The sequence below is a fragment of the Stylophora pistillata genome, chromosome 2 (assembly GCF_964205215.1).
Source record: "Stylophora pistillata chromosome 2, jaStyPist1.2, whole genome shotgun sequence".
Taxonomy (NCBI): Eukaryota; Metazoa; Cnidaria; class Anthozoa; order Scleractinia; family Pocilloporidae; genus Stylophora; species Stylophora pistillata.
This window is the reverse complement of record NC_142520.1, coordinates 22,965,432-22,982,624: the sequence shown is the minus strand read 5'-3', so window position 1 is coordinate 22,982,624 and position 17,193 is coordinate 22,965,432. Positions and strand designations below refer to the sequence as shown.

The window sequence follows — 17,193 nt, the reverse complement described above, 5'->3', positions numbered from 1 at the left end:
TACCAAAACCAGCTGCAGATTATTTTAAGCTCGGCGATATTCAAACCTGAAAAGCTGTCCTTTACATATGTATCACAGCCTACCTCAACTCCTCCTTAATCCTTTTCGCGGTAGTTAACGAGTTGGATGAGTTCCCATCGACATCTAACCTCCTTTTCGACATCTTGCACGGACATCAAAGTCAAATATTCCAATAAACGTTCTCTAACTGTTATATTACTACAAGCGCCACTGAGATTTCCATCGAATTTTGCCGGCTAAGGAAATGCAAAAGACACGCGTTTTGATCTGGTTATCCCACAAGTCTCCGCGATCATAAAAGAGACTAAATATGGTAAAATTTCCCATAACTTCTGGCGAGCGGTATACCGCGCGAAATATTGAAAAACATGGCAGATGAGAGGCAGACGACAATTCAAGTTTGGTTGGCGTTTTCGTGTGGTAGATTGATAGTTTTAGCATCTATGAGTAGAAACACGATCGTGATGGATACATACTTATAAGATGGCAGAAAGTACAGTCACAACGAGGGCATTTTATGGGGACAATTCAAAGAGGTACCTGCACGTCACTTCATCAGCTGTTGTGTTGATTTTCATTTACAACTACTACTAGTTTGTTTAATTTTCTGGCTGTAGAACGAATGAAGCTTGGCAACAAAAGATGAGTAAATTGGAGAGATGTGCCAGGGAATTCGGAGATCACCCGATTTTACTTAAACGTCGAAGGTACGCCCAACTTTTTAGTATATTTGACAGAAATCATTACCACGTTTGAAATTATGCAAATGTTATTCATCGGTAAGAATCAAACATCTTGGGGAATGAAAATTTTCAACCCCCTTCAAATTTTGCATACGGCTAGGCTCTCAGCGGGGATGCACAAAAATGCCCTTGTTAAAGGTTACAGCACTCCTGTTGCCATGGTAACAATGGCTGCTTGTTCGAGGCCTGGAGCCTCATTTTCATATAAAAAATATCGCAAAAGAAGTGTAAATGTTTATTTGTCTATCTCAAGCTACATGCAACATTACAGATTGGTACTGCTACCATACATAGTGACATCATTCATCTTTACTTTGATGCTTTCTATTTTCCCTTGGAGTGGATGTGAACACACCAATAGATTATTTATTTTGGTACAGTTTTGGTCACTTCTGCTGTAGGGTAAAATAGGGAAACGTTTGTCTAAATTTCTCCAAAAGTACACCAATTCTGGAACTGAAACTATGCAGGTAGTTCATGGTTATAATGTGCTAGTTTTTAAATGTGTAAAAATCTCTATGGGCCAGCCTCTACTTTTCATAGTGGCAATTCGCGAACGAAGCTCAAAAATCAGATATTGCATAAATTGGCAATGTTTACATCTAATGTTCTCAACAACAAATGTTTCACACAAATAAAAAGTGCAAGACTTTGAAAGAATGTTATCTTCTGAGCAATATCCTGAAGAGAGATCTTGCCTCTAGTTTTAATATTTATAAACAATTGATCAACCCTGATGGAGGACTACCCGACGTAACGACAATCATGTGCGTATCATCCAGATTCCGAGTACTGTATCTTCTTTCATGGGAATTTGTGCAATCCGAAATCCTCTGATGATACACTGATATACTTGTCTGTCATTTGAAACATGTTAAAGTTGGCTGATCTACACGAAACTATCTTAAGACCAATCATTTAACATAAACATGTACATTATCATGATGGCGTGACGCTGGATTTCTCCATGAAGTTTCCAGTTTCCATCAGGTCGCTCCAAGAAAGACGAGAAATGGTCATTCATTGTTTCGATATTTCAGCAGATTTCCGCGCATTCTGAAGTAAAACCAACCAAAAAAAAAGAGAAGAAAACCTTATTTAACGTTTGTAAACACTGAGAGTGAGAGTATAAATCACAACTTGTCAGTGGTAGTACTGCATGTAAAATCAAAATCAACCACTCATGTAAAAACTATCACAAAGTGGAGATTTTGAAGTAAGTAAACCTTTATTTACACAGGGTAGCCCATTCAGCACAAGGCTGGTTTCCATAGGGGCCCTGTTTCTTAAAAATAAATTACATCAAAATTCTCAATTATTTATATATATGACTAGGATTTTAAAACTACATTAACAGCCTAAGACCGCAAAGCCAAAACTTAGTTAGGACCTAAAATAGTAGATAAAAGATCAAGTTAAGATAGCAAGAAATGTCTTGCTCAGTGGCAGAATGTTTGAATGTTTTCACTCTTCACAATGTTTAAAGGAAGTTTATTAAAAATTTCTGTGCCAGGAAAAAGAAAGGTCCTTTTCCCAAAATTTTGCTTTACTTTTGGTAGGTACATGTATAGCCTCATACTTTGCCTTGTGGAATAGTTATGAATATTTGAAAATCTGGTGAAATATGATGAAAAGTAACTAGGAACTAATGAGTGAAGACAGAGAAAAACGAGTTTAGCCTTGTGGTAATAGCGTCTACTGGAAAGATTCAGCCATTGCAGCTGCTCTATTGCTTAAGATGAGCGAGAGCAATGTGTAATAATCCATGCAGATCTATTTTGTAAGCGCTGTAGTCGATCTATATCTTGCTGTAGAAGGTTGAAGTTCATTTATTTATTTAAGCAGGTTGATTAATTTGGCAGCTGTAATAGCTGATGTGGACCTGCTGTCCTAACCCACCCATCCCACCCCAGGGGAGGACATCCATCACACAGTAATCTTGTGTGTGGGAAATTAACGTCTCCTGCCCCAACCCTGCAAGAGATGGGACCTCCATTTATTCGTCCCTATCCGAGAAGACTAGAATATCTAATCATTTCTTGATGTTATAGAAAGGTAGCAAATTCTTCTCAATTATTTTAAGACCTTGAGTGTTGGTCCGGCCGGGGCTCGAACTCTCGACCTCCCGCACTACAGTCCAGCGCTCTATCCATTGAGCTAACCGGGAGGCGGTTACTCCAGGCAATGTCACAGTAATCAAATAAGGGAAGAATTAAAGCATTATGAACAAGTGTTGCTGCCTCCTTTGTGATGAAACTTCTAATACGGCCCAGAATACTAACCCTTGATGCCACGTTTTTACACACACAGTCCACGTGAGCCTTGAACAACTCAGTATCACCTTATTACAACAAATGGAACAGGGATTTTATCACAATAATTTTCTACAAATTTAGCTTTGCGTGTGGATAGTGAGTACAGTAGTTTGAAAGGTGGAATTACGACATGATTTCATTGAATCTTTCATTTTGAACTTTGTTTTGATTTTTTATTGATCAAGACATGGAAGGAAACATTGACTGACTCAATTGCACTGCAGCGGTGACAAGTCTCTCGTTATCATATCTTGTGCAAATTTTCTGACAGTTTTCTAACAGTTTTCAGATGATTTGAAATGTCTCAGATTCCAAACATCTCAGTTCCTGTCACCCGGAAATGACAACTGCTTGAACCTGCTCTTTGTAAAAAGAAGCAATACGTTGTACAAATTGATATTGTGGTAACTGGGTTTTATGTGTAGTACTACCACTGACAAGTTGCAATTTACATGTATACTCTCACTCTCAGTGTTTATGAAAGTTCAATCAAGGTTTTCCTCCCTTTTCTTTTTTTGGTTGTTTTACTTCAGAATGCATGGCAATCTGCTGAAATATTGAAAAATGTCAATTTTTCCTCTTCTTTGGAGCGACCTGACATAAACTTCATGGAGAAAGCCATTGTCACGCCATTGTGATAATGTACATGTTTATGACAAATGACGGGTGTTACAATAGTTTCGTGTAGATCAGCCAGCTTCAACTTGACTCTGTTTCAAATCACAGACAAGTATATTGGTGTATCGTCAAAGGATTTCGGATTGCTCAAATTCACATGAAAGAAGGTACAGTACTCGGAATCTGGATGATATGTACACGATTTAAGTTACATGATTCTAGTTACGTTGGTTAGTCCTCCATGTAATATTTTTTTAAAATATTACAGCTAGAAGTGAGATTTCTCTTCAGGATATTGCTCAGAAGATAACATTCTTTCAAAGTTTTGCACTTTTCATTTGTGTGAAATGTTTATTGTTGACAACATTATAGATATAAACATTGCCAATTTAGGCAATATCTGATTTTTGAGCTTCGTTTGCGAAATGCAACTATGAAAAGTAGAGGCCGGCCCGCAGAGATTTTTACACATTTAAAAACTAGAATATTATAACCAACTAAGTGCATAGTTTCAGTTCCAGAATCAGTGTAACTTTGTTTAGCTTTAGTTATTTATTTTTTGGCAAATGTTTCAACCACTTTTAGTATCTAATAGCTGAATAATTTTGACTGGATAATGACGTTACTGCCATGTCCGAAATGTCCCTGTGTAGCATGTCAAACGTATTCTAATGTTTTAATAAAAAATGTTTTATTGCAATTTTCTATTAGTTTAAAAACGTTTTCCTGAAGGCAATTTGCTTTTTTGTCATTTTTTTTTTTTTTATCCATGAACTGTGTACATAATACACAATACATAAGTATGGGGCTGTGCAGTGCGGAAATCCTACCATCGTGTCATCTTTAGTTACAAATGGTCCCTACACAATTCCAATTTACACCTTTGGCTTAAAAAAATTTAATATGTCACCAAATTAAGATGTACGATTATGCTATAATTAGTCAGTGAACCAAACAATTTAGATAAAGATAAAGATAAAAATGATCATATAATGGGAAATTTTTTTTATTAACTTAATTCATTAGGAAAGGGATAATAATGATTAGAAAACAACCTAGCGTGCTCCGAATCTCACTAAAATGTCAGCATGGACTTCTATATTTTCCTTCCTATTTACTTCCTTCTCCTCAAAATACATCGCTCCAAGACCATGAGGTTGTGTGCAGGTAGAACCAATGTTACATCGGGGTATTGTTGTCTATTAGAGACTGCAAAAAAAAAAAGAAAGAAAAAAAAGCAGATCAAAGCTGAAAACCATGTGTAAAACCATCAAAATGATTTAAATTTCCACATCCCTGTTATCAAAACCCTAATGCAGTGAGACAAGAGAAATGGAAACCCAATAGGAAAACCTGAAAACCATATCTGATACCAAATGCGAAACCCATTGGAATTTTTTGATAAAAACCCAAAACCATGTTTAAAGAAATGGAAAATCTGCAAACTGGAATGAGCACCAAAACCGAAAAGCAGATTTTTTTTCTGCTAAAAGCTGAAAACCAGTCTAAAAAATAGCCAAAACTACAAGACCAGAAATCCCAATGCCCCTCCTCATTGTGATGTGAACTTTTTAAATCTCTTAGTTGCGGTTGAAGTTAGGCCTGTCCTCTGAGGTTTTATAGCTGCTGAATGTTTAATGTGTTTCTAGTGGGTGTAATGGGTGCTTTAGAAAAGACTGAATGTCTAATGAGTTTCTAGTGGGTGTAATGGGTGCTTTAGAAAAGACTGAATGTCTAATGTGTTTCTAGTGGGTGTAATGGGTGCTTTAGAAAAGACTTACTCTGTAACTTCCACTACGCTGCATGTTCAGCTTTACTCTTATCTTTGCTGGTAATTAAAATTACAACTCAGTTGTAAAGTTACGTCCCTAACATTGATGATGTTTTTTAGGATAGATGACCCTCCACCTATCTTTGAAACTTTCCCACGACAACAGATGGCCTTTGATTACCTCGAGACTTGTCAAGAGGTAGGTGAGCTAAAGGTTTAAAAGTTTCTTTTAATTTCTTTTCATTTCTGGGAGTTGAGACATACTTTTTAGCAAACGTAATATCATATATATATTTTTTTTGTCACTCAAAATTATCATTTTCTTAAAGCTTCCTTCAACTATTTAATTCACTGTGATTGGCAGGTCTAGGCCTAGTATCACTCAGAAAGGCAATTCTAATCCTCAAAGAAAAACATACCTGCAGTTTATGGAATCTCAATGGTTAACAAAACATCAGCTTCTCAAGATTTTAGAATAAGAATTCTCCTTTGACAAAATTAATTTGACGTGTAGCTGTTCCTAACACACACCAAGGCAGACGATCATTAGTGAGGGTTTACAGTTTACCTCTCATCTTAGAACATTAATTTTTCTCTGTGCCTCAACCATTCCATAATTTATTCAGCAGAGTTACTTCACCTAAATTTTTATTTGTTTCTGGAAGAATGTCTTGCAATGCAAGTGAAGTAACTGGGTTTTTACCTTTTAATTAGGAATAGCAGTCTTTTGGATTTGTTTTTCTCTTTCTACAGTCGCTGTACTTTTGGGTTCATTCTCACCATAAAGCAAAACTAGTTCAAGGATAGGAAGTAATGAAATACTGTAACTAATAGCACATTTTATAGTGAAATTTAATTTTTTTACTGGATAGGATGTTCATGTGTTTGCCAAAGAGAAAGACTGTGATGGAGAACGTGGCTATATTGTTGCAACTTTGCCATATTTTTGGCACAAATACACAAGGTCAGGTATCACATTTATTTTACTGCAGTTCTCAGCAATCTTCAAAAAATGCACAAATGGGTGGATCCAGGGTTTTTCTCAAGACACAGTGGGACCAGTAACAAATGACCCAGCTGTTGTCTGCACTGACAAAAAGAAGGGCTACTGCTTGAAACAGCCATGCTAAACTACCATTCTCAAGGCATCAGACAGACATTTTTCAATCCTGTCTCATGTTTTTCTCCAACACAAACAAACTGTTGAGTTTTCTTATACAGGTGTCAGAAAACTGCAGGTCATCTCAGAGGGATGGGGTGCACATCTCCTGCATCCCTGCCCTGGATCTCTCCCCTACAAGGCATGTTATATTTAAAACTTCTGGCAGTGCAAAAGCTTGGTGGGAAGCGCAGGTGAAGCTGACCAAAGAAGAGTTCAACTGACCTTTACACAGATCCTAAATTCAAAATGACCAAATAGCTTGAAATGAAGAAAGTTGAGGCAAGTGCTAAAAAACAAACACACAAATGAACAGACAAACAAAAACCTTATTTTTTCCTTGTCATTCCTGATATTTCTTTTTTGAACTTGGTAGGATATGTTCACCAGAGGACAGAAATTATTATGAAGTTATACCAGAAGGTACTCTTAAATCTGTGTATAATTTAATTGTTTAATACATATTTTTAAAATAGCCATTCACAGACTTTGTGCTTTCACTCCCAAGATCTTATTAGTAAGCCTCCTAACTGTACTCTTTACAATTCTTGTGATGTTAGTTTGGAGAATTTGTTGTTGGATTGACTATTCTCATCAGTTGTCTGCTTGATATTGAATTGATATTGTAGAGAGGTATTCTGCTTTGGTCACTCAGTTGGGAGTTTAGGAGTTAATTGGGAGTGAAACTGTTGAAAACTGAGATGGCAAATTATTCTAGATTGGTAAAATAGTGTTGAGATGAAGGAGGTGGCCATTGTAGTTGTTGATAATAAGATAGAGGTCTGGGCCCAGTTGTTCAAAGGCTGATTAGCGCTAACCCAGGGTTAAATTTTAATCAAGATTCTTTGTTCCTTTGTTCAAAAGCCTTTCTCACCACAGATAATTTTCTCCATTCTTTGAAGGATGTTCAGTCATCAAATTGTAGACAAAAAGAATTGTACTGAAGTTTTTTTTAAAAGCTTTCAGATCTTAAATCTGATTTGATTCACACTAACCCTGGGTTATCTTAACCCAGTTTTGAACAACCTGGCCCTGATGGAGTGAATGATTGTTGTCTTTAAAATGAGGAAGTCTGGTAGCAACTATATTGTTAAGTTGGTTTGATATCTTACACTTAAGATTCTGTCGCAATATCATGGACCTTTGAATAATCATAGGGGCTGCTTGTCGACTGTATTTTGACCTGGAATTCAAAACCAAATTTAATCCACAAAAGGATGGAGCCAGTATGGTAGACATTTTCATCAAGGTGAGTAAAAGACAGTTCATTAAAGACAAGAGAATAAGTGCAGACAAACATGAGAATATTTTGCATTGCTTAGTAAATGTGTGTGGGAGGAGGTCTCCATAATAAAGGGAAAAACTGTGTTGGAGGTCTAGAGCACCACCCAAGGCTAAAGGCCTCAGCTCATACTCAAGACTTATGGTACAGTTTTTCTCCTATGGACTGATCTATGCCAGTAAATAACTTGATATCTATTTTTTCTGCTGGCTTGCTTTTTTCTACTATAGAGCAAATTAGATAACATAGAACAAATACTGGACTGTTGTTTGTCTTGTAAAAAGCTGTACTGGAAAATTCTATGAGTTGTTTGCTCAGTGAAAACCTCCAAGCCTGATCTGTCATTCCTGGGGAGCATTAAACCATAGCTTGATCTGTCATTCCTGAGGAGCATTAAACCCTAGCCTGATCTGTCTGTCCTGGGGAGCATTAAACCCTAGCCTGATCTATCTGTCCTGGGGAGCATTAAACCCTAGCCTGATCTGTCATTCCTGGGGAACATTAAACCCTAGCCTGATCTGTCATTCCTGTGGAGTATTAAACCCTAGCCTGATCTGTCATTCCTGGGGAGCATTAAACCCTGGCCTGATCTATCATTCCTGAGAAGCATTAAACTCTAGCCTGATCTGTCATTCCTGAGGAGCATTAAACCCTAGCCTGATCTGTCATTCCTGGGGAGCATTAAACCCTGGCCTGATCTATCATTCCTGAGAAGCATTAAACTCTAGCCTGATCTGTCATTCCTGGAGAGCATTAAACCCTAGCCTGATCTGTCATTCCTGAGGAGCATTAAACCCTAGCCTGATCTGTCGTTCCTGGGGAGCATTAAACCCTAGCCTGCTCTGTCATTCCTGGGGAGCATTAAACCCTAGCCTGCTCTCTCATTCCTGGGGAGCATTAAACCCTAGCCTGATCTATCTGTCCTGGGGAGCATTAAACCCTAGCCTGATCTATCATTCCTGGGGAGCATTAAAAGGAGGACATAAAAAATTATTATGGAATGAATATGAATGATTTTTTTTCTTCTTCAGTATGTTTGTCACCACCTGAAAAACATTTATGGTGTTGATTGTAACAGGAAATAATTATATTATAGATTTGGATTCAAGGTTAGTGTCTAGTAATGAATGGTTATTTCCATGCAAATGCATGATTCAGATAAGATTTCTTATTATCCTTGTGAAGTACTATTACTATTTTCTATGATATACTGGTGGTTAAAAAATGGTAATTGATCAACTTAGTTGCTCTCTTCAGTGCAAGTGAAAGTATTCCTGAGGTCTAACATACTTGGGATTCCAACAATTTTAATGATAATCATCACTTTAAAAATATAGAGATACTTTATTCCAGAGCCTGGTTTGGTCTTTTCAGATGTTTCAAAGAGAAATGCTCCTCTTTCATTCAGTGCGTCATGCTGAAGTACAACCATGTTGTTCATGTATCAACAGTTTTTTCCTCTTTGTTTTAAGGTTTTGGCCTCCTTTTGTTGTTTCAATAGCTTCTCTCATTTTCCTCTTTGACTTTGGCCACTGCTGTTGTTCAGCTAAGATGATAAAGTAACATTGTCAGAGGAAATTTAGGTCACAATGACCCAACCAAACCCTGACCTTAACATGGTATCCCTTTACCTATAATTTATTCACATTGCCAAAATCGCAAGAGAACTTCATTTCTAAATAATAATTTTGATCTGTTGATCTATATAATTACTCTGTAATCCCCTGAGTTATTAACAAGTAAATTGTTGTTGATTTGTTTGCAGTACTTCCTCTAAGTTTTCGAGACATCTGATCTTCCACTTACCTGGCGCTGTATTTAAAGATAACATTCATGCTGGTAAAATGCTGTTGTTTGTGGCACAGAAAATATTTACTCTATTATGCTACTTTAAGTAACTCAGAGTCTGCAATTCTGCAGATAATTTGAAGGATTGAGGATTTCTTGCTGTTGTCTTGTTTTGTAGTGGAACAATTTGAAGGTCTTCATTAGCCTTCAGAAAATGGATTTGCTCTGACTGCCTAATTCTTCTGCTTAATTTTTTGTGGCCTTAGCTATGTTTAATCCAGACATGAAGTTGTTGTGTATAATACTGTATTACTCAATTGAGACAATTTTTGATTTCGATCAAGAACTCTGATTTTCAGGAGACTTTGTCCGACACATTTGCAAATTACTGGAAAGGAAGCTCAGAGTTGGTTCTGAGTTTTGTGCAAACAAAGAAGTGGGTTCTGACTCTTATCAACCAACATGGCCAAAGAGTGAGGTCTTGACTGGGAATGGCTGTGTCCACACATCTGAAATTAATGCAAAAATACAAGAAGAGACACAACATGAAACCTTTACCTCAGGTGCAGTTTTGGACTGATTGTGTAGTGTTTGCAAAGTCAGCTTTTTTATATTATTGATGTTCGGTATAAAGTATGGTTTGAATTCATTACACTGAAACAGAGAATTTGCATTGTGACCATTATGGCCCCTCATTACCAGAGCTTTTCCAGGTTTCTGTAGCTAGTCATTGGAAGGTAAAGCACTGCTGTCAAATGGCAAGTGTGTGCACTGGGATTAATTTTTCGCTGCTTGATCACCAATTTTCTGCCCAAACTTCAAAGGAAAATATAGGAAACAACTAGTGTCTCCCAAAATAAGCAAATGGAATTTAAAGCATTTTCAGAAATTTTTTAAAGGAAACAAAAGTAAGGAAAAGAAAACACTTTCAAGAGACTTTTTCAAACACAAAGATTAGTTAGGTGAGGGTTTTCTTTACATTTAATATCCTATTTTGAGGTTTACCAAACAAAAAAATTATTCATTAAATTTTGTAAAATACAGTGACTTATTGGCTTTTGTGGTTTTTTCTAATTAGTGCCGTGAGATAACTTGGCTCTGATTAAGCCTTAAAGTATGTCACCTGGTCATTACAATGTTGGTATAGATATTTGACTCATGTGTTGGCAGGTAACCTTCATCACTTGGCTGAGTTTCCTGATGACCTCTTCTACCCTAAAGTGGAGAGAGTCGCTGTTCTCGTCTGGAGCACATGCACAAAAAAAATCAATTTTGTTGTGAAGCTATATTCACAAAGTAATTGTAGCACTTTCATTTGCCTTTGTAGTTAACCTGCAAGAACTAAGAGAACTTATTGTGAAGGATGGAAAAGGTGAATTGGGGATTTTCTGTGACCAAGGTGTGTTTAATAATAAGAAAGTAAAATCAGACGCCAATACATGTAAATGTTGCATTGATCTTGTGCAGACGAGAAAATTGTCACTTGCTGACTTCACTAGTTTTAACTTTCAGGGGTTTATACAAGAAATAGAAACTTTCGAATTTTCAAGTCAACAAAGATAGGAAAAGATTCTCATCTGGTTCTCTCCAGACAGAACACCTATAAGGTATTTAATGAAGGAATTTTCTGTTGTGCCTTTATTATTAACACATGTCAGATGGAGAGAGTTTGACCACATTTTTCGTGTCTTGTTTGTCACGTAACAGCTTAGCTTCAAAAATGTGAAAGGAAGTTTCTCCAAAGATTCTGAGTACTTGCTATTTCTTGATTCACTAGTATCCAATGTCAGGTGAGCACAGAACTTGTTTGACAAGTGTGATGACAAATTTGAGTCCTCAACCGGTGTAACTTTTTTAAAAATTAATTCAATCTATAATTAATGCTTCTTTCTGTTTTGTAATCCTATTCAAACAGTATGCAAGTGGGAGGAAAAGATGTCAGAGTATTAACATGTGGCAGCTGTGAGAAATCTTGCAAAAGATCCTCTCGAATGGATGCACGCGATTCAAGTATGTTTTGTAGTTACTTGCCTATCAAGAATATTTGTAAAGACGTAACGTTGAGTAAATACGGCCCTGTAGTAATTTTCTGGCCATGGGAAGATTTAAGACAAGTCAGGGAGAGGTTTGCCAGGGTTCTGGCTCTCAGTGTTGGTGCTTAACCCCCTCGCAGACCGATCGCTATCTCGCGTTGCTCAAGTCCTTATTTTCCTGCAGGCAAAGAAACCCTGGCACTGAAGCGTTTGACAAAGGCTTTCTTGCAGGTCATTTAGCCCATTTGGACCGACAGTTAGGTGACGATCAAAGGACATTTAGCCGAAAGTGATCAGACTGTTAGCCGACAATCAAAGAACAGTTAGCTGAAAGTTGAGGGACTGCTAGCCCATTGTTGACCTATGTGTTAGTTGGAGCAGATTCTATACCTCTCCTGTGGTCTCTTTTTTTCAGTGATGTTAAAGAAAGTTGATCACAAGAAGGAAGTTTGTCTTTACTTAAATTCTTCTCCTTGTTGCTAGGTTCGCTTTCTCAGCATGGATACGAACACTCCCCTTATCCTGAAATTGACAACTTTATCTCAAGTGTTCTCACCAAGGGTGGAGTACAGGGTCAAATCAGGAGATGGGTTTATTTTCCACCAGGTACCGTCTTAGACAAAAGCTTTTACACATAAAAAATATTTATATATAGATATGATTATACGTTTACAGGTAAAAACGAGCGATATAATGTCCTGACGTTTCTACATTTTGTCTAAACCGAACCTTCAAAAAAGCCTCTAAGTGTCAGAGACAGTTCCTCTCTTTCATTTTTTTTCTTTTTGTCTTTTAAGTATTGACTGGTACTGTTTATTTTTAGCTTAATATGGGATGATGCTACTGGATCACTGATCTCTAAAGCATTAGAACATATAGGAACATTATATGAATATTTATGTTGTGCATACATTCAGTTCAGTCTGAGGCGTGCCTCTGGACAAGGAATGTAATGAAGAGGAGATCAGATGTTCCTTCAAATTCAGTGAATCAGGCTGTGATGAGTGCAGAGAATTTCTAGAGATAAGGTCTAAATAAACAAATTTCTTTTTATTCAACAGGAAAGTTAATCACTTATGATGTTATTAATAACCGTTGGTGTGAAAACATCGGAAGAGCGCACAAGAGTAATAACGTGATGTAAGCCATTAAGTCACTCTTTCAGTAATGATTAACAGGCAGATTCTGTTTCCGTGCATCTGTTCAGTAATAGATCACAGGTAACGTCAAAATGTGGTAAGAACATAGAGTCTTTCCACATTTGAACGTCTTCTGTGATCTATAACTGTACAGACCTTCTGCAACACGAGATATATTTGTTTTATATTGTTAGAGAGCAAATAATGTAAATGGTGACGTCATCTATGCGTCTGTCCTCTAATAGATCATAAGCAAGAACCAATCAGAGTGCACGTGTTATTCAGCTTATCATATAAAGTGCATGTATTTTCTTTGCCTTACAATGTGTTTACTTCGGGTTTGGATCACGACGATTCTACTGCATGGTGCTTATGTTGTTCTATCCAAACTCTCTTGAAAGAAAATGAGGTTAATAAACAAAATATCGTCCATGAATTATAAGAAAGGTGAATCAATGATTATGGAAAATACACCAACACGCAGTTAATATTTTTATACTAGGATTGTGGCAGACTTGAGACTTGGTGTTTACTACCAGAAATGCCATGACCCCGACTGTAGAGGGATTGACTATCGTTCCCCTGGTATGTTCTGGATGCCGAAAACACATCATTTTTTAGGATTTGTCGGGGAGCAGACTTAAAAATCGAGAATGTGGAAGAACGATTCATGGAGAGTTCTCGCGTAGATTCCAATTGAAATGCAAAGTATGACAGGGTTTTTTCCAGGAACTGGAGAAGTAACCTTCAGTTTCTATCTACCTACCTATCTAATCTATCTAATCTATCTATCTAATCTATCTATCTATCTATCTATCTAATCTATCTAATCTATCTACCTACCTATCTAATCTATCTCATCTATCTATCTATCTATATTCAAATCTTTACCAGCATCATTCTAGCTTTTTACAGTCCTTCAAAAAGATAGTCAAGAGACGCTCACTCTTAAAATTATAAGAAAGGTGTGTATTTTTGCGAAAAATTTTCCAGACTTCGCAAAAGTATGGAAATAAAGATGCAGCCTAAAAAAATAATCGGGGAGAAGTCTGGAGTCTATTCCTAACGGCGAGAAGGGTCTAACTAAATTTCACATTCATCCATTAATTACCCAAACATTGGGAAAGCTTTATCGGTTGCACTATTTGTGGAAGCATTGAGGGGATAAAAGACTTTTTACCATATAAACTAGTCATAGCCTATTGTCGTATGTTCAAAAAAAGCAATTTGCAAACCATTTATCGTGTGGTTACTTTCAGAAAAGCCTATACCACAGGAAATCAATCCGTTGTCAAGTTTTGAGGTAATTGAATAATCACTCTCCTGTGTAAAAAATTTGAATACGATTCATGAAGTGTAGTTTACGCTGATTAATCTCATAGCTCTTTTGTTAATTCATTTAAAAATTTTTCTAAACCGTTTATTTTCATTTTTCAGTTTTACGAGTTTTCAAGTAATGATTTTGATGACCAAGAGCTTTGTAAGTTGTTATCTGAATGCGAGCAGAGGCTAAATGACTCTAGGAGTGATGAAATGGAAGAAATGCTAAATACAAACGAGAACAACATGAACGAAGGTGGTGTCCCAAGAAATAAACAAGATGTAATGCAATTTGACAATAGTGGTTGTGTTACGCAACCTAATGTTGGTGATTGTGACTTCGGTAATGACTTGGACGATGCATTACTGCTTGAGCTTCAGATTCCACACCACAGTTGGGATAGCGAGGGTGCAGTTTCACATACAAGAAGCCTTAGGGATCACAACAACCATACGTTACAATCTTGTCATGATAATGAGAATTACACGAACGAAATATGGAAGTTATCAGACGAGAGAAGCAACAAAACCAAAATAAATAAAACGGCTGGAATTGACCTCTCACCAAATTATGCGATTTGTCAGGATGAAACAGAAGCCAGGATGAGTGGAAAATATATGTGTGGTGGGGTATTACTTGAGGATTATTGCGTTGATGATGCGAGGGAAAAATTTTTATCAAAAGAGGAAGTTTCTGAGTGGTTGGATGAAGAATCTCTTGGTGATTTAGAGTTGTCCATGGCTGCGGATGAGGCCGAAAGTACGGCTTTACCTAGGTTAACCTACTAGTTTAGCACACTTTTTTTTATGTGATAACTCTCTTTACCAGGAAAAGCTTCAAAGATAGTGTAAGTTATTTGTTAAGTTCAATTCGATGTTGTCCTGTAGAGCCCTGATTTCAAAGACAGTTTCGAGAAGTGTTTTCTAACTACATAAATGAGTGGTAAACGATGTAGCGCTGAGATATCTCAGTTCTCAAATATGTGATCGGCTGGTTTTAACGGAAAAGAAAGCTTTGAAAAAAGAGAGGCTTTCAAAAGAAGCTGTAAGAACCCAAATAAAAAAACTTTAAAAAAGAAGTTTAAAAATCACTCGCCTTCGTCTCTTCTCACATTCCCAGTTATTTGATCATATTTTAGAGCCCGGAAAAAGGTTTTTCATCGCTCTTATGACATAACTAGTTGTCACCGATCAAATGCGGGCCCCTTTAAAAAAGCATCCGCTTGGAAACTGAATTGACCAATCAGAAGATACGTACTATGTTCATTTATTTTAGAAAGCCTTATATAAAAAATATGGCCGGTTCAAGGTCTTCAGTTGGTAAAAGGAAACGTGATATTAAACTGTGCGACAGCAGTAGGGGAGTACAAAAACAAGGGAGGATTGGGTTGCTGTCGCTGATCTTACCTTTAATCTCCCTCCCCCCTCCCCCCCCCCCCCCCCCCGTACTCCCGAAAAAAAAAAATGACCATGATATCCGGCAGTTGGGTCGGGCATTAGTACATATTTTGGCCCACAAGAGGCGATGTTGAAGCTTTGAATTGATCGAGGCATAACATCTGCTGTCCAAGTGTGATTTCAAAGACCTTTTAAGTGTAAATCATGTTTTTGTTATTGTAGTTGTTAGCAATGAGATGTAAACTGTGTTATCATTTTCTCTTTCGTGATCACTGTGTCGCATCTTGCCTAATAATGGTAATGGAAGTGGAGTGCAAATTGGTCCCAAATCATACATGGGATTTCAAAATCTGTGTTAAATATGTTTGGACATAAGGCAAGAAAACTGGGTCTAGTTTATAAACTCGGCTAACTTCTTCAGTATTGACCACTTTCAAAAATGGCTGCCGGATTAATATTCTTTTGTTTAAATTTAAATTAGCCTTTCTGGCCTCGCTTGAGATGATGTATTCTTTTGAATTTTGTACTGGAAAACGAGGCCAGAAAGGCTAATTTAAATTTAAACAAAAGAATATTAATCCGGCAGCCAGTTATGAAAGTGGTTAATAATTTAGAATAAAAGACTTAAAGTCTATCTCCATGGCGACATCATACCTCAAAATGATCAATTCAATTTTCCTAAGTTTGCTGGTTTTACTGTATCGTCTCTATTGATATGTTTTCTAAATTACTGTAAAAACCCTTAAGAAGCCTCTCTTGGATAAATGTTAATGGTTTTTTTTTCGTTGTCAAACTGTAATAAGCTGGTGACTCACACCATGTAAAATTGACAAAACCTTTTATATTTATAGAAATGCAAAACTAGCTAAAGGCACAATTGCTGACGTTATGACATGTTTGAGGATGTCGTCCATAGTGACTTCAAATGAATGGAAAACTCACTCATAAGACTGTATTTTTAAGATAATGATCTGGAAAAGCCTTATGCAGCCTGCTTTTAGTGTATGACGTCATTGCTGTTTTAAAGCACTCGATCTGAATCGAAGTGAGGGAGCAGCGAAAATATATCTCATGTATTCATTTCTCTTTGATATTTAAAATGTACAAAGAAAGATAAGATTAAATGACAGTGAATTATCGGAGTATCTAAAAAACCGAGTGAAGGATGATATTTCAATTCCACAGGAGAAAAAAACATTTTTTGCGTCCTTGGAATTCAAACATGGCAATTATTTATTCAGAATACCTCTCCATTTTTTCGTTTAAAGGGCTGATAGAGATGTTCGTAGTTACTCAGGCCTGTCATCAAAAACTTCGCCCAATCCTCAGAAAAGGAATCGAAGTTCAGAAATTTTAAAACTTATTAATGCTGTTTCCCATACTACGTTTTTGGTGGTTATTTAGAATTTGTTCGGAGGAATGATGACAACAATATGTCCACATTTTTTATACAATGAACTGTTTACAGTGACACGTTCTTTCTGGCGCTCGAACAAAGCAGAAATACCGTAGAAGAATAAGACAACTTTGAAGATTTCATCACTGGAGAAAATGTAATTGCAAGGTAGGGGAGAAATTACTGTTTTCAAGAATTTCTTTACCAACC

General features: G+C 36.8%; 1 protein-coding gene and 1 pseudogene across 1 annotated transcript; both read left to right on the top strand.

The window, feature by feature from the left end:
* LOC148737851 (uncharacterized) overlaps positions 1-17,193 on the top strand; it is a 161,881-nt pseudogene that overhangs the window by 121,226 nt on the left and 23,462 nt on the right.
* On the top strand, positions 388-15,280 carry LOC111344930 (DNA-directed primase/polymerase protein). The gene is given in 19 exon segments (XM_088748510.1): positions 388-557; positions 639-728; positions 5,589-5,667; positions 6,341-6,432; positions 7,004-7,050; positions 7,785-7,876; positions 8,941-8,994; positions 8,996-9,018; positions 9,675-9,748; positions 10,057-10,260; positions 11,025-11,096; positions 11,210-11,304; positions 11,405-11,487; positions 11,613-11,707; positions 12,214-12,336; positions 12,792-12,870; positions 13,372-13,454; positions 14,129-14,172; positions 14,307-15,280. Coding segments are annotated over 19 exon segments (2,154 nt in total). The 5' UTR covers positions 388-504; the 3' UTR covers positions 14,979-15,280.